Source organism: Hipposideros armiger, unplaced genomic scaffold (genome assembly GCF_001890085.2).
Source record: "Hipposideros armiger isolate ML-2016 unplaced genomic scaffold, ASM189008v1 scaffold_953, whole genome shotgun sequence".
Taxonomy (NCBI): Eukaryota; Metazoa; Chordata; class Mammalia; order Chiroptera; family Hipposideridae; genus Hipposideros; species Hipposideros armiger.
In genome coordinates this window covers 504,930-532,629 of record NW_017732303.1, presented here as the reverse complement: position 1 = coordinate 532,629, position 27,700 = coordinate 504,930, and the positions used below count along the sequence as shown (strand labels likewise).

General features: G+C 36.9%; 1 protein-coding gene across 1 annotated transcript in view; it reads left to right on the top strand.

The window, feature by feature from the left end:
* The window catches only part of STK17A (serine/threonine kinase 17a), a 58,548-nt gene that overhangs the window by 3,507 nt on the left and 27,341 nt on the right, over positions 1–27,700 (top strand). Inside the window, 3 exon segments of the mRNA XM_019630833.1 lie at positions 3,502–3,644; positions 3,647–3,713; positions 13,196–13,340. Coding sequence (XP_019486378.1) covers positions 3,502–3,644; positions 3,647–3,713; positions 13,196–13,340 — 355 coding nt within the window.

Here is a 27,700-nt window from a genome sequence, read left to right as displayed (position 1 = left end):
TGAAAAAGAGAATAGCAAGTAGTCCAATGTAGCTAAAATATTCAAATTTATGTTTAATTTGCCATAGAACTCTTAGGGTACCATAGAATATTTATTTAACAAAATAATAAGAACATACAATGTGTGATCCAAAAATATGGTAAATGTTTAAATTTTAAAAAACTTATTACAGTAAAAGACACATTGCCATTAATCCCCCTCAAAATGCTCACCCTCATTTTGAACACACTTATACCTTCTTTCTGAAGCAGTCCTGGAAGTCCTTTTTCATGAGTGTCTTTAGTTGCGCTGTCATGGCTGCCTCGGTGTCCTGAATCAATTCAAAATATTCACCTTTCATCATCGTTTTGACTTTGGGGAAGAGCTAGAAGTTGCACGGTGCCAGATCCAGTGAATAAGGTGGATGAGGACACACCATAATGGTTTTATTTGACAGAAATTGTCATACCAGAAATGATGTGTGACATGGAGTCTTTTTGTTGTGATCAAAATATACAGTGAATGCTGCTGCAGAGTGCCATCCAAAGAAAGGCAAAAATCTTCAATAATGGAAGTGGTGAATGCTGAATCCCACGTCTCTGTACTGTGTGGCTTTACAGAAAGAACAGTTACCAGAAATCTCGATCTCCTTTTAGTCCTTGAGTAGTTTTAAGGGTTCTCCTCCCATTGCTCCAGTCATTTAGAGATGTTTCCTTAAATCGTGTGATAAGCTGTCTTGCTTTCAGTTTCAGTGATATGCTGTATCAGAATGATGGAATTTTCTTCAGCATGGGATAGTGCAGAGGTAGGTTAACTACTGCTGGCTGCCCATTTTTATAAGGCTCATGAGCTGTATACAGTGATTTTTACATTTTTGAATGGTTGAAAATCAAAAGATTTAAAGACATAGAAATTACGAAATTCAGACTTAAGTGTCCGTGAAGGTTTTTTTTTGAAACCCAGCCTCACCCATTCATTTACCTGTTGTCTACAGCTGCTTTCACACTATAGCTGCAGACTTAAGTAGTGACAACAGAGATTAGCAAAACTGAAAATATAGCTACATGACCCTTTACAGGAAAGTTTGCCACCTCCCAGTATAGTGCATGATATTGTGGAAAGAAAAGAGTAAACCTACAACTGTGAGGAATGCTTCCACAAAAACAAAGGTGATGTCAAACAGTAGTCACTGGTGTGGGAGGACAGCTTTGGAAACTGTTCTGTTGACCCAAAGAAATGGATGCATAGCCTCAGACATCAAATAAATTTCAGTCTCTTCCTTATATTTGCCTCTGGTCCCTGAATTGAGCAATCTTCTATAACAAGGGTTCTCAGAGTTTGTACGTTAGCAATGTGTGTTTATCCATTTCTCTGTTGAGTTACTTGTCTTTTGGTCTGGTCTTCAAAAATATATATTCAGGCCAGATAATAAGTAGTATTTTCACTTACTGCATAGCACTGTATTGTCTTGAATTTTGGGTGTGGTAACAAAAAACATTTGTGTGTTTGACATGGGAGTATTTTGAGGGTAGCACAACTGAGTCATTTCTAATTTACCAGGAACATGCTTGCTGTCAATTTTATGTTGGTCAGTTTTTTATAAATTAAACTTGCTCTTTTATCTCTTCTTTTGAAACTTCCAACATATAGGTATGAAGAATAAAATTATTAAGGATATTTTTTCTCTTTCTTAAAAGAATCCAAAGGTCATTAAGAATCTTTTCAAACTTGACGGAGATTTTATGTGAGATAAAATAAAAGTAGGTATTAGCCTGTGATGAATATGTTTATGGTTTCATCTCTTCAGTATCTGTAGAAGTCTTTCACATTTCTATGAACAAAAACAATTTTGATCTGAAAAGGGGTAGATTGTTACCACAGTTAACAGCTAGAGAGCTATGCCTAAGGATTTGTCATAAAGAGTTTTATTACTGATGGTAACAAAAATGAGGACATCAAAATTATATGTGTGGTAAACAGTAGCTAGGAAGGAAGAATTAATATTCAAAATTATGTCAGTCTAGAATGCTGGGCTAAAACCTAGAAATTAGAATTTAACAGAGCAAATTAAAGTCTCAAATTTAATTTAAAAAATATAGTTTTAAAATATAGTATGAGGACACAGGCCTGAAAAAATTCAAGAGGAAAAAGATCTAGGTAGTTTATTTACTAGCCCCATATGAGATGTGAAAAAACTGTCAAGTTTTTTAAAAAAGCAATATTAGGTTGTATTGTGCCAAAATCAACAAAATAATCATGTAACACTTTGATCAGATTATACTTAGAGTAGTTGCTTCACATTTGGTTGGTACATTTTATCAGTAGGTCTCATGAGCCATTATAATAGTTAGAAGGCCTAAAAACCTAAGAGGATGAGGAATGATTGAAAATTGGAAGAGGGAGTGAAAGTTAACTGATCATGTTAGCTGTGTTCAATACCTGATTGGTCTTTCTGTACTGCTCAGCAAAAGACCCAGACTACAGCCCTTTACTTGAAGTTAGGTTTAGGCTTGTAATTAAAACTTTATTAAAATAATGTGCACCCATGGGTGGAAGAGACTACCTCACAGTTTGAAAGAAGTTATTGGCATTGGCATTTGGCATTAGGTTAAAAACAAACAAACAAACAAAACCTATGTAATTCCTAAGTTGCCATTCAACTTAAGTCTTGGGTATTTATGGGTGATAACTAGCACAACTTAACGATTTATTTGACTAATAAATTTTTTGAGCACTTACTATGTAGCAACTACCATGCCTAGTAATTGACATTTATTATATACTTCAATTCTCACAACAACCCTGTAATAGATTCCATTTGTGTCTTCTTTTACAGGTAAGTAAAGTGACACTTGAAAAGGTTAAATAAAATTTCCCAAAGTTATGTATGTATCAAGTGAGCAGCAGAGCCATTTGTGGAATTCAAGCTCACATCTCTCTAATTCCAAAGCTAATACCATTAATTGGTATGTTTTACCGATTCCTCTGTGTGAGTTGCTTATTAGCTTAACTAACAACAAATGATAGCGTAGTGTATCAAAATAATGCTTGTTGTTTCTATCTTTATAGGGAAACTAGACATTTCCAGATGATGCTGTAGTTGGAATGATATCATATAAATGAGATCCTTAACTTTTATAATTTTGGTAGGTGATATTAGAGTCAATTAGTAACATGAAATTCATTTTAGGAATTTTGATGACTAATTTCTCTTAAAAAGTCAAATGGCTTTTTAAAATATTTAAATCATTTTTATGTGTAAATGTGTAAAAATTAAGTTATTTTTATGTATACTGAAAAACATACAATATTTGGTTTTTCTCTAGAATGAATTTTGAAGATTTACAAAGTACATTTTATTTGAATATAGATGTATTCTATTAAATTCCAAAATGTGACCTTTATGATTGTCTATGACCTAAATTTGAATATCCACTGATGAGTACTTGCAAATTTTATCAAAATTTACCATCTCCAGAAAGTTGTAAACTTTAATGGCTAGATGTTTTCATTTAATTGTAGGGGGAAATTTGCAGTGGTGAGGAAATGTGTAAAGAAAGATTCTGGAAAATAATTTGCAGCAAAGTTCTTGAGAAAAAGAAGAAAAGGCCAAGAGTGTCTAATGCAAATAATTCATGAGATTGCTGTACTTGAGCTAGCACAGGACATCCTTGGGTCATTAATTTACATGATGTCTATGAGACTCCATCAGAAATTATCTTAGTTCTGGAATAGTAAGTATTGTCCTTCTTAGATTGAATTTATTTTGATAGCCCATACTTCTTTTACAGGATTCTACTTGCCTGTGATAATATGGCAAGGTCTTGGTCTCTGGAAATCTGAAGACTTTCTAGAATTTTTTCCTCTTATTAATTTAATATGTTCCAAATTTGCAAGGGTGTATGTACGTTAGATTTTTCACTTTCATTAATGACATTCTTCTAATAATAGGGTGAAGTTTATGTTCTTATTAGATCCATTTTTTAAAAGATTTTTATTGGGGAATTGGGGGAAGGGGAACAGACAAGTTGCTGTCGTTTTTTGTTCTTCAGTCTAGTGTGGAGGACATTGCTTCACTGGCCCAAGTTGGCACCATCATTGTGTTCTTCCCGGGAGAGGCAGATCAGTCGCCGGCTTCTGGACGGCCACTCACTGTGGCTGCTGGCCACTCACGCTGGCTGCTGGCTACGTACAGTAGCCCATGGCAACCCACTGCCACAGGGGCTGCAGCCTACGCCATCGCCGGTGACTCACAGCAGCCCAGCTCCAGGTTGAGCTGTTGTTCAGCATCTTAGCTGTGGAGGGCAGTGTCACTGGCCCTCATATGTGGGATCCAAACCGAGGCACTCTGGCGTCCCAAGCCAGCTCTTAACCAACATGCCACTTGGCCAGCCCAAGAGCCATTTTTAAGAACATAATTGAAACCAAGATTATATTAAAATAAAAGGCATTTTACAATCCTTTATATGTTTATCTAGTCTGAGTTAATAATCTCCTTTTTTTCAGAAACAACTGTTCTGATTCATACTATGTTTTCAATTTGAGTAAGTAGGAGCAGCATAGAAAACAGCTTTGGAAAATAAAAGACAGTTTTTTCTCTTTAAGAAATTCTGTTTTTCTCTTGCCAAAGGAAAAGATTGATAGATTTGAATACATTAAAAGCCTTAATACATCAATAAACATAAAATGAAAAGAAAAACTCAGGGAAAATAGTTCTAACTTTCTGTTCACCTAAAATGATTAAAATGTCTTTAATATATAACTACATCTTACAAATACTGCATACATAAAACAGGAACCTCCAAGTTTAAAAAAATGGAAAAAGGCTATGTAGAGAAATTCCACACAGACAGATACTTATATGTAAATGTCCTATGTATACATGGAAAATACTGATACTTACAAGTTTTATAATGTAAATTTAAAATAAGTTGTCAATTTCTCCTTATAAGATTGGCAAAGATTATAAAGAAAAGTAATATTCAAGTGATGTTCATCAAAGGTCACAGAACTACAGTTATGTAAGATTAATAAGTTATAGAGATCTAATGTACAGTATGGTGGGGATAGTTAATGATATGTTACATATACTTGAAGCTTGTGATGAGGTTAGATCTTAAATCTCAACATACACACACAAAATGGTAACTATGTAGAGGTGATGGATATGTTACTTAGCTTGATTGTTGTGAATATATATATATCTGGGGGTGCCAAAAAATGTATACACATGACTTGTATTCATCTTTTGTTATTGGTATATATTGAGTATTACAATTTTAATACAGTTTTTTCCTTTCTTAAAATGTGTATACACTTTTGGCACCCTCTGTATGTATCAAAACATTAAGTTTTAGACCTTAATGCGTACAGTTTTTATATGCCAAAGATATCTCAATAAAGATATTTAAAAGAAAAGTGATATTCATGTGTTGAACCATTTGATTTATACTATAGGTGGGAGTATTAATTGGTGCCACCTTCCTGGAGGATGGTCTGGAGTGTGTATCAAAAGTCTTAAAAAACAAACAAACTCTTTAACCCAGCAATTTCACCTTTTTAAATTTTTTTCACAAGGAAATAATAAGGCAGTTGTGTAAAGATGAGTTATAATATGTTCAATGTAACATTATTTATATAACTAAAAATAATCTAAATGTTTAACAGAAAGGTGCTGGATAAATAGGTGATAATGTCATAAAAAGGATTACTATGCAGTCATTTAAAACAATATGGTAGATATAAATGTATTGCTATAGAAAGATTTTTAAAAATATTGTTTAAAAAAAGAATCATGTTACAAAATAACTTGTGTAGTATTATCTTGTTTTTATTTAAAAGTTTATAGATGGAAAAGTCTGCATGGCTAAAATAGTGTCTTCCTCTTGATCATATAATTCAAGAGCATTGTGTTCATATATTTTAATTCAGTAATTCACTTGTAGAAATCCCTTCTAAAGAAATACAAAATTGCAAACAGTGAGAAGTGCAAAAGTATTTTCAACAATGTATTTTTAATTATAATAGTAGAAATATCCAAAAAGTATGGAATGGTTAAGAAATATATTAATCCAAAAAAATATATGCACCCCTATGTTCATTGCGGCGTTATTCACAATAGCTAAGACTTGGAAACAACCAAAATGCCCATCGGTAGATGATTAAGAAACTTTGGTACATTTACACAATGGAGTATTATTCAGCTATAAAGAAGAAGGAAGTAGTACCTTTTGCAACAATATGGATGGAACTAGAGAACATTATGCTAAGTGAAATAAGTCAGTCAGAGAAAGACAAATATCATATGATCTCACTTATACGTGGATTCTAAGGAACTGAATGGATGGGAGAAGTGGATGGAGATAGTCTCAGAGACACACAGGAAGAACTGAGGGTTGTTAGTTGGGAGGGGGTGGGGATGAAGGAGAGGGGAAGGGATGAGACAATACAAATTGGTAATCGTAATATGGCCTCAGGGATAGAAAAAGATAGTCCAAGGAATACAATCAATAACGTTGTAAGCATTTCTTAGGGAGCCAGATGGACCAATGCCTTTTTGGGGAGTCCACTTCATAGTTGATGTGGAGGCCTTACCAACGCATTGTATTTCTGAAACTGATGTTGAATAACACTGTATGTCAACTATAATTATATATACATATAACCTCGGGACACGGAGCAGAGTGCGGGAACGGATTCAATGGAATTGTAATAGATAAGCATGATATGGGGGTGGGAGGGCAGTGGATGGGGGGTGGGGGGTTGTTACTTTGTGAGGGTGAAAAGGGTAACTATTGCATTGTTCTGTACACCTGAAACTAACAATAAATAAATAAATTAAAAAAAAAACAAGAAATATAGCCTATGTGAATTAAAACTCAATAAAGTTTTTTTTTAATTTTGAAAAAAAGTTGGTTTAGGAATCTCAAATATAAGCCCCTTGCCTACCTAGGTTTTTGGTTTTCAGTTTGTTTTGGAAAGGATCAAGGAAGAATTGGAAATTGATCTAGAAAAGACCCTCGGAAATATTATTCTCTGACCAGATCTTCTCATTTCTCTCCCATTCTAACAAAATCTGCTCTTCAACCTTTACTCCTTAACTCTTCTCAGATTTTAGTTTTTCAGTCAGCTCCTGACCCTTTTTCTTTCCTTTTATTCCCTTCTTTACTTTAGTAGTTATTTCAATTAATCTCTCATCAGCACCTCACATTATTTCCTTCTTCCTCTTGGTCTTCCTCTGCAACTCCTTTTAGCAGTTTGAAACCCTGGACACATGCTGTATGTCAGCCTCCTGCACACTCTTGGGAGACTTGAATAGCATTTGATCTGCTTATTATAAGTGTTAAAGAATTCATCCTCAGCTAGGTTCTTGGTATAGTTTGATAATTTTTTACTTAATCTCTCATCCCCTTCTTTTAAGATCCTCTGGAGGCTAATCAAAACCTTTAACACACTTACTGTCACCTACTTCCAACCTTTTATTAGACTCTAGCCTTTTCTCTCCTTCATTAAGGAAATCAAGGCCAATCAGACACACACTCCCTCAGCATCCCTCTATCTTTACTGCCCTCACCCCTTCCCTTCTGTTTGAAGAAGTGATTCCACTACTTAACTCCAGGGATAAAACCTTTACTGATGTTCTTTAATTCTCTTCCTCCATTTTTTAGGATCTGTGTTTTGTTTTTTTTAATCAGTTATCTAACATTTAGTCCCTCCTCCTAGAAGGGTTCTTTTCTCTTTATTTTCTAGCGCTTCAGTTTCTTCTATCCTAAAATTCCTTTTTCTGAGCTTTGACACTTTTAAAACTATTGTCCTGCCTTTCTCTTTCCTTTACTGCTATACTCCTTAAAGGAGTAGACTGAATTTACAGCTTTCCTCACCTTTCAATTTTGTTCTGCTTCATTGATCCATTCATCTGTTCATGTGCCAATTCTACATTACTTTTCAATATAACTCCATCTGCTCTTCTAAAACTTTCATGAGGTCATCAGCGCTATTTGCCAAAATTAGTCTCTTCATTTTTAGTATTCATTCTACATCTTACTATCTTTAAATATTTGATATTATACCTTCTTTCCTAAAATTATGTTCTTCCTTGGCTTTTACGTGGCCTTTAAAAAGAAAAAGTCTCCAGAGCCTTTTACTCCTCTTCTATTATATAAATACAAGTGTTCCCTAGAGTTCATTAGTGTTATTCTTGTCATACATTTATATTCTGTACATTTACCCTGGATGATATAACAATCTGTATTTTGTTGCTTCAGCTATTGTTTACATTTTGATTATTTCAATCTTGGTCTCCAACCTCAGAACTTCTTCTAAGCTCCAACTGCCTAGTGCATATCCCTATATTCAGCTGTACATGATTCAGAATCAATGTGTGTGCACTCCTGCATTGTCTTTATAATGCCTATTTTTCTTTTATTACCCATTTCCAATGATATCCCCATTTATTTCATCACTCAAGCTAGAAACCTTGAATTTATCCTTGATTCCTTTATCTCCTGTAAACTCATGTATAATGAATTACCAAGTCTTCCACGTAAGCCTCTCCCTTGCTGATGGTTCCTTTTTCTTTGCACTTCCTGTTTCTCCTCTTAGTGGGTCCTCATTGTCTCCCCCACCAGCTTTTAAAGTAGCTTCTTAGCTGATCATCCTGGAATGATATAGTACACCAAAGGCTTATCTCCAAATGTGGCTCCAAGATTGGGGTAAGGGTCTTCAGTGGAAGGCATTTGCTTTATTTTCATGTTTTACAAAAATAATAATTCTATGTATTCTATAACCAAAATTCTTGAGAAATTTTTACTTGAAATATTTTAATATATTTTACTAATTTTATTTGAAAAATATGTTAATATGTTTTATCATTAACATTTGATTTTTGAAGTTCTTAAACTGATGTATTTATTTAGCTTTGGAAATGCTAATCTTAGCTCATATTAGAAACCACACTTTTATTTTTATAAAACAAAAAACAAATGGATTTAGTCATGTAGGTGGACTAAAAGTTTATGCATTCAAATTATAGTTTAACTAAAGATGCTTAATGTGTATAAATATTAACCCCTTGGGTATCAATTTATTTGAAAAAATTTTTGCCTATGGAACAGATTTAATTTTTCAGTACTTGGAGTAATATGTAAAAGCAGTAGATTGTATGTAAAAATTCATTTCTAAAAAATCAGTGACATACATAGTATTGAGATGACTTCAGGTAATTAGAATTGCAAAACAAAAATAAATAAGTAAAAAACCCCATAAAACTTAAACAAATAAATTCAAGGTATAACAAAAAGTAAATTACTGATAGTTGTGAAGAGTATGGCATTTTTCAAAGCAAGCAGGTAAATGCAGTGGCACTTGGCATTGTTTGCACTGTCAGGTAGTCTCTTTCCTAATTTTATGTTTATGACAAACATGGCACCTTTTTGTAGGGTGTTGCTTGGACTCAGTTGACAGAATATTCTCAGGAAAGTGTGCTCATTTTTCACCTGCAAATGAAAAGGTGTATTTATATTTGAAGGACGTCCAAGACAATTATAATTTGGCAATGACACTTGCTCCAATAATTGTTCAGCAATAACTAGATGAAAGCAAACAATTCCTGTTTTGGTTGTGCAGTTGATTTTAGAATATAAAATGTACATTATAAAAGGCTATATGTCTATTAGAGGCAAAAAACATTTTCTTCTATCCCTTTACACATTTTCTTATAACAGGGAAGCATGCTAGCATTTGATCCTTTTTATCAATGCCTCCCATACTTTTATTATACTCAAGCACACATGCTGGTTTTATAATACAGTAAAACCTTGGATTGTGAGTAACTTGTTCTGTGAGTGTTCTGCAAGGTGAGCAAACATTTCTAATAAATTTTAACTTGATAAACGAGCGATGTCTTGCAATATGAGTAGTACCATGACACTGAACATCACATGATCACAACTGAGCGAATGGTTCTCTTTCTCTAGCTGCAGGATTGTGGGTGATTGTCACCCATGCTAGGATGCTTGGTCTCAGGCAGTGGTGTCTGGCAGAAATCAGTGATTTTTCAGAAAGTTGGAAGGTGCCCACAACTGGCATTAGTGTATTTTTTGTCACTTCAAAGCACCTGTGGACATTCCTTTGCTTTTCCATACAAGAGTAAGTTTAGGAATGCTTTGCTTCATTCTAGGTCAGGCTGCCTGCAGATATAGACCCTTTTCTCTGCTGCCTTATTGCTAGTTACATAAAATACAGTGTATGACAAGAGTTTATTAATACTGTATATAGTCAACATCCATGTGAGTGTATACAATGGCCCCTATGCAGAAAAAGGTTGAAAAGAAAAACGATAAGAAGAAGATGATTACGGTGGAAGTTAAGAAGGAAATCACTGAGAAGTATGAACAAGGTGTGCAAGTGGCCAAAATTGCAAGATTTTATAAGAAGTCTTTGTCAACCATTTGTACAATATGAAAGAAGAAAGAAGAAATAAGGGGGCTAGTTGTAGCAAAAGAAGTCACAAAAATATCAAAGCATTGGCCATGTGTTCTGGAAGATGTAGAAAAGCTGCTTCTGGTTTGGATAAATGAGAAGCAACTAGCAGGTGATACTGTGACCGAGAACTTGATTTGCAAGAAGGCAAAGGCCTTGTACACCGACCTCGTAAGTAAACTTCCAGGTACGTCAACAGAAAACAAAGGCTTCAAGGCAAGCAGGGGATAGGTTGATAACTTTAAGAGGGGAAGAGGAATCCATAGTGTTGTGAGGCATGGAGAGGCTACAGGTTCGGATGCTAAGGCAGCTGAGGCATTCGCTACCGAGTTCCAGAAACTCATGGTTTCTGACTGTTACCTGCTGGAGCAAGTTTTTAACTGCAATGAGACAGAGTTTTTTTGGAAAAAGATGCCAAAGAGGACCTACATTACAGAAGAAAAGAATGCAATGCCTGGTCACCAGCCCATGAAAGGCCATCTCACCCTCTGGTTTTGTGCTAATGCAAGTGGGGATTTCAAAGTGAAGCCCCTGCTCATGTATCGTTCGGAGAATCCACGAGACTTCAAGAAATGCAAGGTGCAGAAGGTTCAGTTAAACATTATGTGGTGGTCCAACAGCAAGGCTTGGGTCACTCCTATCTTGTTTGTTGAGTGGATCAATGAGGTCTTTATTCCTGCAGTGAAGAAATACCTTTTAGAAAAGAATCTGCCACTCAAAGCCTTACTGGTTATGGATAATGCTCTGAACAAGACCAGCTCACTCAACTGAATACCCCTGGCTCGTCATCCAGGAGCTTACCAAAAGGGTACCTGAGAGGATTGGGTGGGAGACTAGAAAAGAAAGAGACTAGAGACAAAAGCTAAGGACAGGAGGTCCACTCAGTGCTGATGGCAGAGAGTGGCTCCATTTATTGTTTGTACACAGCTTTTATAGCAAAAGTAGCTTTCCTTAGGTAGGGGTTTTTGGGAGCTTGAGGGAGTAGTTCCCTCCTCTCAGGGAACAACTCTCTTGGGGCTTTCTATGGGGTGTGGGGAAGAAATCTCCCCGAAGTAAGACAAAACATAGCAAGCAGAAACTGTTAACAGGATGGTCTTCTATTCTATAACTTTCAAGGTTTTCTGTGACATTGGCTGTTCTTTCTTCAGTTGCACAGTGGAGATGAGATCTACCCAGCATTCTTCCCGTGCTGCTCATCCGGACCTGAGATCCTGTCAGCTTGCCAGCTGTTAGGATTAACCCTTACTGCAGACCTCCGGCTCTTCACAATTCTGTTCATTCTCCAGGCTTTGAGGATGACTTACTGGAGGAATTTGAGTTCATTAAGGTCACGTTCCTTCCTCCCAAAACCACTCCAATCCTCCAGCCTATGGACTAGCAGGTCATTTTGAACTTTAAAAAGCTTTACACCAAAGCACTATTTCAGTGATGCTTCAAGGTGACCAAAGGAACAGCCTTACCCTTCAAGAGTTTTGGAAAAATCATTTCCACATCATGAACTGCCTCAAGATCATTGATAAAACCTGGGATGGGGCCACCAAGAGAACCCTCAGTTCTGCTTGGAGAAAACTGTGGCCTGATTGCATTCTTGGACATGACTTAGAGGGGCTTGTTCATGAATAAGAGCTGCCAGTTATCAATGAAATTGTGTCCTTGGGGAAGACCTTGGGACTGGAGGTGAATGAGGATGACATTCAAGAGCTGGTGGAGGAACATGGCTAGGAGCTGACCACCGATGAACTGATGGATCTGCGTCAGGAACAATAGCAAGAGGTTATGGAGGAGAACTCATCTGCAGAGGAAGAGAAGAAAAAGGCAGAGGAATCCCTCACTTCAAATGAGATTAGGGAGATGTGTAAAATTTGGGAAACAGTGCAAAATTTTGTAGAAAATCGCCACCCAAATAAGGCTGTAGCAGTACGAGTGATGAATCTTTTTAATGACAATGCAATGTCACATTTCTGTGAAATCCTCAAAAGGAGGCAAAAGCAAGTGTCATTGGATAGGTTTCTTGTTATAGCTGCACAAAAAGAAAAAGATTGCATTGAGCCAATAGATAGCAGTGGTTCTGTTAGTGATAGTCATCCTACACAATAACCCTCCTCTCTCTTGTCTCCCTCACACCAGCCACGAAGGTTTACAAAGATAAGTGCAGGTTAATTTGTTTATTTTTCTTTATATTTTATATTACATTACATTATTATAATAATTTTATATGAATATTTTTGGGTTGTTGAACGAATCATCTGAGTTTACATTATTTTTTATGGGGAAATTCGTTTTGATATACAAGTGCTTTGGATTACTAGCATGTTTCTGGAATGAATTATGCTCACAAACTAAGGATTTACTGTATTTTCGCTATCACCACCTTGCTTTTTCTTTTTTTGCCAAGGTCACTTTCATTAAAATTTGCGTTATCACTTTCATAAACTATATTCCTTATTTCTGACATTATCGGGGCAGTGTATCGCAAACAGCATTCACCGAAATACTGTAATTGTTTCTTCTGTTGCAACTGATACAAACTATTCTAAAATGAACAAGAATTTACATGTTAAATATTGTCTTAAATCAAATAACGAGTTAGACTTATCATCTTGCACTTAGGCAAAGCAATTGCATGAGGAGTCTCAGTCATCAAATGTACCCAAGTGGTTAAGAACTAAAAAGACTCAATATTTTTAATGAGTCCTTTTTTAAAAAATAATTAAAATGTGCTTCTACTTTTCTCTAGTGCTGCTGGAGGTGAAATCTTTCCCCAGTGTTTTGCAGACAGAGAAGAAGGCTTTAAAGAGAAAGATGTTCAAAAACTCATGAGGCAGATTTTAGAAGGTGTTTACTTTTTACACACCCACGATGTAGTTCATCTTGATATGAAGGTAAGATCTGAATTACTTTACAATTTTGAGATTGCTAGAGAATGATACTCCAGATGTAAAATATTTAACAGTGATTTATTCAAACATTTATCAAGTTTGTATGTTTTAGTAGGTAATAAGGATATAAGAGTTGAGTCTTTACTCTTATCATCTAGCTGATTAGTTTATCAAGGAAATAATATGCATGTGTATATATAGAAAGATAAATAATAACATATTGCCCAAAATGGAGTTAGGGGATATTGCTAGGCTAGGTGAAAGCTTCCTGGTAGACACAAGACTTGAGCTAGACCTTTAAAAAAAAGTAGATTTAACTAGGTAGGGAAAAAAGAGAAACCTAACTTACGAGAGTTAATAATATTTGTGATATGATTGGGCAAAAATGGAATAGTGTCAGTGGAATTGAAAGATGAAGAAGGTCAGATTCCAGGGATTTCAAATGTCATGAAGAGGTAGATGATTTTTGAGCAAGAATATCTGAAGAGAAATATTGTGGAAAATTAGGCAGGCAGCAGTAACTGAAATAAATTAGAGAATTAAAGAGATTAGAGGTAGGTAGAATTCTCATTTAAAATTGTCAAAGAAGGGAGGGGAGGAGAGAGGAAAGACTACACAAAGGGCAGTACGTCATTTATGCTTTCAAGTGATCAAAGCATCAGCTAAAAGTAGGATAAGCAAAAAAAGAAATTTTATTGGCTAAGGAGTCCAGGGATAATTCTGACTTCAGTTGGCACTATTTATTAATTTAAATATTGCCAATACTTAGGTTTTCTTCAGTTCTCAGCTCTGCCTTCTCAAAATAGCAATAAGATGGGAGTAAGTTAGATGCTGCTGTCTTAGTCTCACAACTGTCCAGAGACTCAGCAGGAAAGTGCCCATCTCTGTCCACAGTTTTTTCAGACATCCTGAGACTCACTCTCATTAAACTAACTTAGATCGATCCAGAACTAATAAGTGATCTGATGGGTGCAGGGCTTTGAATGGCTAGGCCAGTGTCATCAGTATCATAGGCTCCAACCCTGGAGGGGTAAACCCCTCCTCCAATCCCAACTTTCATATGGACTAAGATTGGGAAAGAGATAGATTCTCAGATCAGTTCTGTTTCTACAAGAATGGAAAATGGGTGGTAGTTGTTGACTTTGAGTTGAGATGGTGAAATAGAAAACCACTGTGCTTGCCACCTCCCATGACCACATCAAAATTACAACTAAATTATATAACAACCACCCTTGAGAACTGACTGAAGACTATCTAAGCAGAACTCCAATAACTAAGGATATAAAGAATAAGGCACATCAAGACTTGTAGGAGGGGTGGCGATGCGAAACTGGCTGGTCCCAAATCCATCTGTGGCTGTTAAGAATTGGGAGGGTGATCTTGGCTCCAGAGGTAACCCAGGAGAAACAACGAGTCCCAGCCCCACACTAGGCCCCCCAGCCCAGAACACCACTGCCAGGTAAAGGAATCCCCAATATCTGCCTGTGAAATCAACAGGGATTCTATACAGGTGAGACAGGACTGTTGGAATCCCAGATATTCCTTTTAAAGGGCCCTTGTATGAACTTGTTTACTGATGGACTCACTCTCTCTGAGCTCCAGTGCTGGGGCAGCAGCTTGAAAAAAGCGAGGAACATCCAGGAAGGAACTGAATTATTTGCCTTCAGGGAAAGAGCTGGAGGGGCAACCCTGGCTGGGACAGAAGTGCTGGCAGGCACTATTGTTTCCTTCTTGAGCCCTTACCCCACACAGCCTTCAGGCTTAGGCAGGTGCCAAATCCGAGTCTTCATTACACTGGCTAACACCACTCGCCCCACCCTAATGATTGCCTATTAATCCGCCCACCCAACTCACTCCTGGCCTGAACCTCCATCAGTGCCTGTTTTTTCCAAAAAAACTGAAGAGGAGGGAAAGCTCCCAAGCTCAATTCATGAGGCCAATGTTACCCTGATTCCAAAACCAGACAATGACATTCCAAAAAAGGAAAATTACAGGCTGGTATACTATGAACATAGATGCAAAAATCCTCAACAAAATATTAGTAAACTGAATTCAGTAATATGTTAAAAAGATCATACACAAGTGGGATTTATTCCTATTAGCAAATCAATTAACATCATATACTACATAAGCAAAAAGAAATATAAATAGATGCAAAAAAGCATTTGACAAAATCCAGCACCCGTTTATGATAAAAACACTCAGCAAAGTGGAAATAGATGAAACATTGTGCAACATAATAAAGGCCATATATGACAAACCCAAAGCTAACGTCATACTCAAGAGGGAAAAGCTAAAAGCACTTTATTAAAATCAGGAACAAGACAAGGATTTCCATTCTCACCAATTCTATTCAACATAGTATTGGAAGTCCTAGCCACAACAATCAGATGAGAAAAAGAAATAAAAGGCATCCCAACTGGAAAGAAAGAAGTAAAATTGTCATTATTTGCAGATGGTATGATACTATATATAGAGAATCCTAAAGATTCTACCAATAAACTATTAGAACTGATAAATGATTTCAGTAAAGTAGCAGGACACAAAATTAATATTCACAGCCAATTGTGTTTTTATACACCAATAACAAAGTATCAGAAGAACAATCTCGTTTTCAATTGCATCAAAAAAATAAAATACCTAGGAATAAATTTAATGAAGGAGGTAAAACACCTGTACTCAGAAAATTTTAAGATATTGAAGAAAGAAATTGAAGAAGATATAAATAAATGGAAGCATATATCATGCTCATGGATACAAAGAATTAACAATGTTAAAATGTCCATACAACCCAAAGCAATCTATAGATTTAATGCATCCCTATCAAAATACCAATGGAATTTTTCACAGAACCAGAACAAATAATTCTAAAATTTATATTGAACCACAAAAGACCCCAAGTAGCCAAAACAATTTGAGAAAGAACAAAGTTTGAGGTGTCATTTACCTGTTATGAAATTATACTACACGGGAATAGTAATCAAAACAGCATGGTACTAGCATAAAAACAGAAATATAGATCAATGGAAGAAAATAGAGAGCCCAAAATAAAGCCACGCCTATATGGTCAATTAATCTATGACAAAAGAGGCAAGAATATACATGGGTTAAAGACAGTCTAGTCTATAAACGGTGCTGGGAAAACTGGACCCCTTTCTTACACCATATATAAAAGTAAACTCAAAGTGGATTCAAGACTTAAATGTAAGACCCCAAACCATAAAACTCTTAGAAGAAAACATGGACAGTAAATTCTAGCATTGCTCTAGCAATATTTTTTTAATATATAGAGGGTGTCCAAAAAATTTATACACATCTTAAGAAGGAAAAAACTGTATTAAAATTGTAATACTCAATATATACTGACAACAAAACATGAATACAAGTCATGTTTGACTTCTGCAATTACAAAAGGTGCTCAAAGTGGTTACCATCAGCGTAATTTTAATGCAGTTTTTTACTTTCTTAAAATGTGTATACAACATCAGCTTCAGGTGTACAGTGCAGTGATCAAGCCTCTTCCCCATCCATGATGCGGTCTCTCTAGCAGTATTTTATAATAAAAAATAATTAAAAGAAAAAAATGTGTATACATTTTTTGACACCCTCTGTATATTTCGGGCTCAGAAAACAAAAGAAAAAAAATAAAGAAATGGGACTACATTGAACTAAAGAGTTTTTGGACAACAAAGGGAACCATCAACAAAATAAAAAGCCTACTGAATGGGAGAAGATATCCACCAAACTTACATTCGATAAAAGGTTAATATCCAAAATATATAAGGAACTCATACAACTTAACATTAAAAAGACAAACAATTCGATTAAAAAATGGGCAGAGGACCTGAATGTAGACATTTCTCGAAAGAGGATGTACAGATGCCCAATAGACATACAAAAAGATGCTAAACATCACTAATCATCAGGGAAGCGCAAATGACTATCATCAATAAATCAACAAACAGTAACTGCTGGCAAGGGTGTGGAGAAAAGGGAACCCTTGTGCACTGTTAGTGGGAATGTGGATTGGTGTAGCCACTATGGAAAAACAGTATAGAGGCGACCCAGCAATTCCACTTCTGGGTATTTACCTGAAGAAATCTAAAACACTAATTAAAAAAGATATATGCATCCCTATATTCATTGCAGCATTATTTGCAATAAGCAAGATATGGAAGCAACTTACATTTCCATTGATACTCGATTGGATAAAAAAGATATGATATATATATATATATACACATAGGAATATTACTCGGCTGCAAAAATCAATGAAATCTTACCACTTGCGACAGAATGGGTAGACCTAGATGGTATTATTATAAGTGAAATAATTCAGACAGAGAAAAAATTACCATATGATTTCACTTATATGTGGAGTCTAAAAAAAACAAAAACAAAATAAGCAAGTAAAAAAACCAGAAACACACTCATAGATACAGAGAACAAACTGATGGTCGCCAGATGGTAGGGGGTTTGGAGGGTCTGTGTGAAAAGGGGAAAAGGAGTAAGAAATACAAGTTGACAGTTAGAAAATAGTCACAGGGATATAAAATACAGCATAGGAAATGCAGCCAATAATATTGTAATAACTATGTATGGTGTCAGATGGATACTAGACTTATTGGGGGGGGATCATAAGTTATATAAGTTGTTTATATAACTAAGTTCATAAGTTATATAAATGTCTAACCACTATGCCATACATCTGAAATTAATATAATATTGAATGTCAACTGTAATTGGGAAATTAAAAAAATTAAGAATAAAAAGAAGAGATAATGGGTGCTCAAACAGTAAACATCCTAAGGTACTCCAAGTATCCTTAGGTGTCTGTGGTAGAAAAGCTGAAGGTCCATTTGACTTTCTGATGGTTACTTCCATATCAAATCCAGGTATGGCTATGGGGACATGAAACAGTCCTCAAAAGTAGAACATACCCAGTGACTCCAGTTCCTTTTCATCAAGAGAAGACAGAGTTAGGAAAGAAGGTAACTTGAGAGGGCTGAAGTCCCTGGACCCAAAAAAGGCTTTCCTATCCTGAATTTCTGCATTACCTTTTTACTCTCCCCTCATATGCTGATCTATCTTGACCTCTAGCAGAAAGTAGATGATTATGGCAGTGGTTCTCCAACTTCGGCACAGATCAGAGTCATCTTGAAATCCTTATTTTAAAACAAAGTGTTAGGCCCAAATTCCAGAGTTTCTGATACAGTGTAGGACCAGGTGATGCTGATACTGAGAGTTTAGGCACCATTTTGAAGACTGCTGCATGGCACACTCTGTAACACTTGATATATACCATACTGCATAAATAACAGTGCTTGATTTTTATTGTATGAAGGAACACTCTCAAGGAAGAGTATACAGTATATAATCTGGAGGTTAACTTCTAAAGTAAACTTCATAAAATCCCATTTGAAATAAGGTGGAAGGGTAATAGACATTCCTTCAGATACTAGTTTCCTACAGAAAAATACAAGGTAAAGAAAACAATTTGGAAACTTTCTTGTTCTTTTCCGAGGTGCCAATTTAAATCCATTATATAAACAGTTGTTTTTCTGAAGGATATTAATTTTTAGTACAGTGGCTAAAATGGACAGGTACAACATAGACTATGGTAGTAAGTGGCATTTTTTGAAGGCAGGTGTGAACATGTATGCACCCACATGTAGTCCCAGGATGTTAAATCTGAAGTGTCCCTTAGAGATCACTAGGTAAAAGGCTCATACCATGATTGGGGGAATTGTGGCTTTGTTTTTCCCTTTAGTCTGTCTTATGGATTAAAAATTCAAAGATCATTGATGCAAGAAATATCCACCTATTCTTTCCTCAGGAGCACTTAGTAGGAAGAGATGATCTCTGCAGTCCAGACTTCAGTGGAGTCCTATCTTTAAAAGCCTCTGTTAATATCAGCCATATGAAAGAATTACCAAAAGTACTGTTTATGCTATGCCTTTTCTTCATGTTTGATTTTACATACTTAACTTTGTAAAATCATGTTTTTGTATACGATGTTTTGCTAGATGTATGATGTAGAAAAAACTTCCATGAATAGAACCCCAATTTAAATAACATTGCACCTGTAGGAAATGAGCTTTCAATTTATGACAGCTCAATCTATGTCCATTATTCAGGAACTTATTAAGTACCAAGTCAGACAGGTTGCCAACACTATATGTCATGGATCTGATGTTACCGTATTTGCTGGCATATAAGACGAGTTTTTGGCTCTGAAAAATATGCCTCCAAGTGGGGGGTCGTCTTATACGCCAGGTACACTTCAGATAGACTGCCCATAGTGCTTGCCCCATGCCATAGTGGCCTCCCGATGCCCGCCCACTTCATTCCACATACCGTTCAGGCATCAGCAGCGCTGCTGGGTGTATGCTCGGCTGTTATGCGATTTTGCTGTTATGCGATTTTACCACACTCGCAAAATCGCACACAGCCGACCATACACCCAGTATGATAGCGCAAAATCGCGAATCGCGATTTATTTCTGGGAAGGTGTGCGGAAGAGGGGGTAGTCTTATACGGCGAGTATATAACAAACTCTGTATTTTGAGTGGAAATGTTAGGGGTCGTCTTATACGCCCAGTCGTCTTATACACCGGCAAATACGGTACTTGAAAGTATTCAAAGGTGAATATTAAGTCCTTGAATGTCAGGTTCAACTGTGTATTTACACAAGGAAATTATATCTTTCTCCCCAGTATAATCAATATAATTCATATTTCTTTCTCCCCAGTACACTTGGTGTATTCTTTTCAGATTTAATAGAGGCTTTGATGATGGGCCTTTGATGTTAGAAACTGGGCTCTCCATGTTTCCTAGACCCAGAGGAATCAGGGGACAAGGTGGCCTGGAGGGTTCTCAGCCTTTCCTCTGCCTCAGACTCTGTACGTATGCAGTAAGACATGTCTATAAGTGAACTGCTAAACACGGAAGGGTGGAGAAGGGGTTGTTGTAGCAGCAGTACAGTTGGAAATGATTTCTACCAAAAGGTAATCTCCAGTTGACTTCTGTGATCTCTGTAAGTCTGGACAGAGAGTCTACTGTTCTACACCTTTTAACAGCCATCTGTCCATTGACAGTTCATGCTGATAATATTGACTCTCAGTCTCTGTAAGAGCTTGAAAGACTAAGCTACAAAGCTAAATCGGTTTCCTTACATTTTAATTTTGTGAATATTGGTAATCCCAATACATATGGTAACTTTGAGTTAGTAGAATATTTATTCCCCATTGATGAGAAGTTAGAATAACTAATATAGTTGTCCCTATAAAAGAGATAATTGACACAGTGGAAAATACACTATTTGGTTTCAGGTCAGACCCCAAATGATCAGTTTGCCAAAGGTTCACTGAAGACTCTAAGCCAAGTATCATAAATTGAACAGGGAAAATTCTTTGAGGAGTAGCAGATGCAGATTTTGGAGTGTTTATAAGTCTATAAAAATAGAAAAGATACTAAACTGTGATTAAGGACAAGCCCATCATTTACATACAGACCATGGCAGGATTGACAAATCTGAGAAACAACAACTCTGCCAAAGTCAGGACAAAGCCATAAGTCTCAAAATAATCTCAATTATTTGGTGAATTAGTCATTGGCCTAGTGTCCTGCTTTTACTTCATTCAAAATGAGCACAAAGAAATTCAGTCTTAAACTCCAATGTTCTTTGTGTTTGAATGATCTTCTACTTGTTAGGTCTTTCAGCAATTCTATACAAGATGTCCAATCATTAACTTGTCCATACTGTTATATTTAATGAGGAGTGGAGGAGCAGACTAGGAATTAGAAGCCTGAACTTTCCCATTTGAGATTTAAATTGATCATTGAAAGGTTAAGCATTAGTGTATTACTCAAAAGAGGGGTGTACATGTAGCATTTATAAACAGTCTGCCAAACTAATTTAGACAGGATTATTAACCTATTTCTGTACTCTGACCAGGGTTTTAATAAATAAAGTCAATTAACTTGGAAATTTTATTGCCTGATTAAATGTTCTGTAAAACCTTGTCAGTGATACCTTAAGCCTTATCAAACAGGTTTGCCTCAGCTTTACAAGACCTTATCCAATGGTAATTTTTAAATAAGTGTTAAATGGATTATGTACAAAGATGAAGATACCACAATAAATAAAATGATTCCCCATGAAACAGAGAAATAAGATTTTAGATCTCCCTACTGACATTATCTATGTGAGGATGGTTTGTATATTTCCTATTTGTTCCACTGTCAGTACCTCTCTATTAACCTTGTTTTCTCCCACATCTTACCAACTGAGATACATGCATCTTAAATAGAATTAGGTGTTGTGAGCCACAGCTTCTTTATCATGAACTGGATTCCCTAGAAACGAGGTCTAATCAGCTGCAAATGCTAAGGTACTAATATTTGTTTTCAGCACATATATTTCACTTATCGGAAGTGGGTATATTTTTGCCATTAAGACTAACAGACAGGGCCAGCCGAGTGGCACGTTGGTTAAGAGCTGGCTTGGATGCCAGAGGACCCCGGTTCGGATCCCACATATGAGGGACAGTGACACTGCCCTCTACAGCTAAATGCTGAACAACAGCTCAACCTGGAGCTGGGCTGCTGTGAGTCGCCGGCGATGGCATAGGCTGCAGCCTCTGCTACAGTGGGTTGCCATGGGCTACTGTGTGTAGCCAGCAGCCAGCGTGAGTGGCCAGCAGCTGCCTTGAGCAGCCATCCAGAAGCTGATGACTGATATGCCTCGCCCAGGAAGAGCATAATGATGGTGACAACTTGAGCCAGTGAAGCAACGTCCTCCACAACTAGACTGAAGAACAAAAAGGACAGCAACTTGTCTGTTCCCCTTCCCCCAATTCCCCAGGGCTGTTCCCATCCCCCAATTACCCAATAAAAATCTTTGAAAAAAAAAAAGGACTGACAGACACTGAATAAATTACATAAATGTCTAACCACTGTGCCGTATACCTGAAACTAATATAAAATAATATTGAATGTCAACTGTAGCTGGAAAAAAAATTAATAAAAATAAAAAGACTGACAGACACTATAGTTGGATAATTGTACTTATATTTTATTTAGAGGATTAAGGTCTACTTAAAAAATATACCTGTGGTCAAATTATGTCACAGTTGGTAAGACTATGTAATAAACATTAAGTGTGAAATTCCATGAGATAGCTCTGATTTTATGATTCATGGTTTTTCTAGCAGTCTCTCAACTGTTTAATATCTCTCACTTTGATAGATCATGGATGCATGTGATTAGGCCTATAACATTTTAATAATTTGACTATACTAATTTAGAATTTACTGTATTACCACCAAGCTAACTAACTTTTGCATGATAACTAAGAAAAGCAATTCCCAGGAATTGTAAAGTATAAATAAAATGTAAGGAAAAAAACCATTTAAGCTATTTTAAGGGTATTTAAGAACATTGACAGAATACGCATGTGTAATTAATTTATTTTTATTTTATTATTTTTCTTATTACAGTTAATATATAATATATTAGTTTCAGGTGTACAACATAGTGATTAGACATTTATATAACTTACAAAGTGATCACCCAATAAGTCTAGTACCCATTTGACATCATACATTATTATAATATTATTATTACAATATTAATGACTATATTTCCCATGCTGCACCTTACATCCTCATGACTCATTTTATAACTGGCAATTTGCACATCATAATCTCTTCCCCTTTCCACCCATCCCCTCCAATCACCTTCCCATCTTACAACCATCAGAAACTTTTCTGTATCTATGAGTTTGTTTCTGATTTCATTGTTTGTTTATTTTTTTTAGATTCCATGTGTAAGTGAAATCATGTGGTATTTGTCTTTCTCAGTCTGAATTATTTCACTTAGCATAATACCCTCTAGGTCCATTTTGGTTGTCACAAATTGTAAGAGTTCATCCTTTTTTATGAGTAATATTACATTGAATATATGTACCACAACTTCATTATCCATTTGTATATTGATGGACACTTAGGTTGTTTCCATACCTTGACTATTGTACATAATGCTGCAATGAACATATAGATGCATATGTCTTTTCAAAGTAGTGTTTTGGGGTCCTTTGGATAAGTACCTTGAAGTGGAATTACTGGGTCCTTCTTTGTCTCTTTTTATATAGCCTTTGTTTTAAAGTCTATTTTGTCTGGTATAAAAAGCTATCCCAGGATTTTTTGTGTTTTTTTTTTAATTCCATTTGCATGAAATATCTTTTTTCATTCCTTACTCTCAGTTTGTGTGTGTTTTTCAATCTGAAGTGGGTCTTTGGTAGGCAGCATATGTAAGGGTCTTGTATTTCTTATCCATTCAGCCACCCTAGTCTTTTGATTGGATCATTTAATCCACTTACATTTAATTAATTGGTAATTATTGGTAGGTTGGTAGCTATTACCATTTTATTATTCATATATTTGATCTATTATATTTCTTCTTCTTAAAGAAGTCCTTTAAACATTTCTTATAATGCTGATTTTGTGGTGATGAACTCCTTTAGGTTTTTATTGTCTGGGAAATCTGTCCTTCAATTCTCAGTGATAGCTTTGCTGGGTAGAATTGTAGGTCCTTGCTTTTCATCATTTTAAATATTTCCTGCCATTCCCTTCTGGTCTGCAAAGTTTCTGTTGAGAAATCAGGTCTTATAGGAGCGCTCTTGTAGGTAACTAAGTGTTTTTCTTTTGCTGCTTTTAAGATTCTCTCTTTGTGTTCTACTTTTGGCATTTTAATTATGATGTGTATTGGTGTGGGGCTCTTTGTGTTCATCTTGTTGGGGACTTTGTGTGCTTCCTGAACTTGTATGTCTACTTCCTTCACCATTAAAGAAGTTTTCAGTCATTATTTCTTCAAATAGGTTTTCAATTTTTTGCTTTCTCTCTTCACCTCCTGGTACTCCAATGATGCTAATGTTGGTATGCTTGGTGTTATCCCAGAGGTCCCTTAAACTATTCTCAATTTTTGAGGTTTTTTCTTTTTTCAACTGTTTGATTGAGTGTTTTCTGCAACCTTGTCTTCCAAATCATTGATTCAGTCCTCTTTTTCATCTAATATGCTGTTAATTCCCTCTAATGTATTCTTTATTTCAGCTTTCATATTCTTCATTCCTTACTGTTTCTTTTTATGTTTTCTATCTCGATTTTAATGTTTCCTATCTCTTTGTTAAAGTTCTCACTGGGTTTGGCTAGGAAAATGGTGGTTCTGAGGAGGCCTACCTGAGTTCTCCCCTGGAAATCTCCCCAATTTGAATTGCTGTAACTCTACAAATGAGCCTCTACTCATCACACAGAGCAGCTAAGAGACTCGCACGCTGATTACTGGAAGGTGGGTGGACCAGGCAAGTGGGGGAAGAGGGAAGTGAGACATGTGGTGGCACAGCCTGCACCCATGGCTGCTGAGACACAGGGCCTCAGAGAGCAGATCAGAGAGTGTTTTCGCAGCTCTCTCCCTGTGCCTCACGGCCTACCTGGAGTGCAGCAAGAGTGTGATAGTTTGCAGTCTGAGGCAGAAGCCTGGGACCGGGCAAGAGGGGAAACAGAGAGAAGAGATGTGCCTGCAGAGCTGCAGTCCGCACCGGTGGCTGTGGAGCCACAGGACCCCAGGAGACACAGTGGAGAGCATTGCAGCACCAGCGCGAGCTCAGTCTCTGTGCCCACCCGGTCCCGCTGGGAGTGCAACAGGAGCTCTGCAGCATGCAGACTGAGGCAGAAGCCTCAAACTGGGTGAGCAGGGGAAGAGGGAAGTGAGACACATGGAGACGCAGCCCCCACCCACAGCTGCAGAGACGCTGGACCCTAGGAGGCAGAACGGAGAGCATTGCAGCGGCAGGGTGGGCTCAGTCCCTGCACCCATATGGTCCCTTCTGGAGCACAGCAGGAGCTCAGCTGGAGGATCTGAGGCAGTAGCCTCAGCTCAAAACAGCAGTGGGACTTTTTTTTTCTTTTTTCCCAGACAGAAAGCAAAAAACAACTGCATAGATAAGAACCCACCCCTACGTCCCTCAGAAACCTTGGCCGCTGTCATGTCAGAGTCTTAAGCTGACCCCTGAGTGGAGGAGTAGGGTCAGATTACAGAAATGCTCCTACTCCCAGGAGGTTGAGAAACTCCGCATGAGAAGAGGCTGTGGAGTGTGAGTCTACCTACCCTACCCCCACCTCTCCTGCACAGCTTGGGAGGGAGGGCAACTTCAGCTGCTGAATCACTGGCAAACCCCTGGCAGGTGGCTACTAGCAGCTCTGAAATCTCACACCCCCACAGCCTTCAGCGGAAAGAGTGCACAAGATGCACATCAAGCCTTCTGGCTGCGCAGCACTCAGCGTACCTCGGGGCAGGTGAGAGCAGAAACAGCATTGAGTTTGTAAACACTACCAATCACACCTGTAACCCCACTCATTTACAATAGAACTGCATTGCCAGGGTCACTCTAGGTGCCAGGTGGCTGGCTCGACCCCCACAAGACATAAAGGAGTTTTTGTATAGCAGAGGACAACCTGGAGAGAGCTTGGTGGACTTTAGCCAAGAATGGCACTGGTGGGTTTTTTTTGTTTTTGTTTTTGTTCTTTTTTTGGCATGTTTTTTCTTGTTTTGGATTTTTTTGGGGTTTTGGGGGGTTTTTTTGGTTGCTTCTTTTAGTTGTTTTTGTTTCTATTTTATCATTTTTAATTTTTAATATAGGTATATATATATATATATGTGTGTGTGTGTGTGTGTGTGTGTGTGTATGGGGATATATATGTCCATATATATGGGTGTGTAGATGTATTCTACACATGTATTCTAAATATGTTTTTCTCTTTCCTTCTTTCTTTTCTACCCTCTCTCTCTTCCTTCTTTTCTTCTTTCTTTTCACTGGTCTACTTTTCCTCTTGCTTTCCATTTTTCTGCAATTATTTTTTTTTTGGTGTTGCTATTTTGTTTCTCATGTCTATTCTATTTTTTATTTTATTATATTTTATATTATTTTATTTTGTTTTTTGCTCTTTTTGTTGTTGTTGTTTTGTTTTTGTTTGTTTGTTTTCTTCTTTTTTATGTTTGATATTTCCGTACATGTTGAGTGTAGGTTGTTGGTTGTTTTTTTACATGTGAGAGTATCTAGTTTCCTTTGGTGGCTGTTGTGGTTGTGCTTGTTGATTTGTTTTGCTCTAAAATCACTCTGCAGCAGGGCCCAGCCAAAGAGGCACAAGAATCATCACACCCAGAGGCCAACTCTAGACCAAGCCAGAGAGCATTACCAGGTTAGATCTACAAGAGTCACACCCAAAGGGAAATCTCTCCAGGTACAAGAGCCCATAGGGCCAAGCCTCATCTGAGGAGTCAACCTTCACACAGCAGCTCATACACTGTGGACATAGCCAGTTCTCACAGCTAGTCAGCCTGGGAGTCAATCCCACCTACTGACAAGCCAAAAGCAATCAAAGCTCAACTTCAACAGGAGAAGACATAAAACACAAGGAACACCTCTGGTACACACACACAGGAGAAAAGGGAGTATGAGTAATTCAAATATAAAAAACACATACCACATAAGTCCACCCAGAAAAGACTGAGAGACCTAGCGGATCTACCTATTACATCGAATCAAGCACAAAGAGTGAGCCAGAATGGGGAAAAAATGAAACACATCCCAAATAAAAGAACAGAAGAAACCTCCTGAATCAGTGGAACTAGAGGAAACAGAGGTAAACAACCTATCAGAGACAGAGTTCAGAACACTGATTATTAGAATGTTCAAGGTAATTAATGAGAATATAAAGGATAGAGAAATCATGAAAAACAACCAGCTAAACTAAAGAATACAATTACTGAATTAAATAACAAACTCGATGGAATTACTAGTAGATTGAATGAAGCAGAGGTTCAAATCAGTGACTTAGAAGACAAGATAATAGAGATCATCCAAGTCGAACAGCACAAAGAAAAAAGAATAGAAAACATTGGAAATAGCTTAAGAGAGCTGGGTGACAACATCAAATGCAACAACATGAGCATCATAGCAATACCAGAAGGAGAAGAGAGGGAGCAAGGGATGGAGAACATATTTGAAGTAATAATGTCTGAAAACTTCTCTAAACTGGCAAAGGAAATTGACATACAAGCATAGGAGGTGCAGAGAGTCCCAACCAAGATGACCCCAAACAGACCCACACCAAGACACATTATAGTGAAAATGGCAAGGGTTAAAGACAAAGACAGAATCCTAAAAGCAGCAAGGGACAGGCAGCAAGTTACTTACAAGGGCACCCCCATAAGAATATCAGCCGACTTTTCTACAGAAACTCTGCAGGCCAGAAAGGAGTGGCAGGGGGTCTTCAAAGTGATGAAAAACAAAGGCCTACAACCTA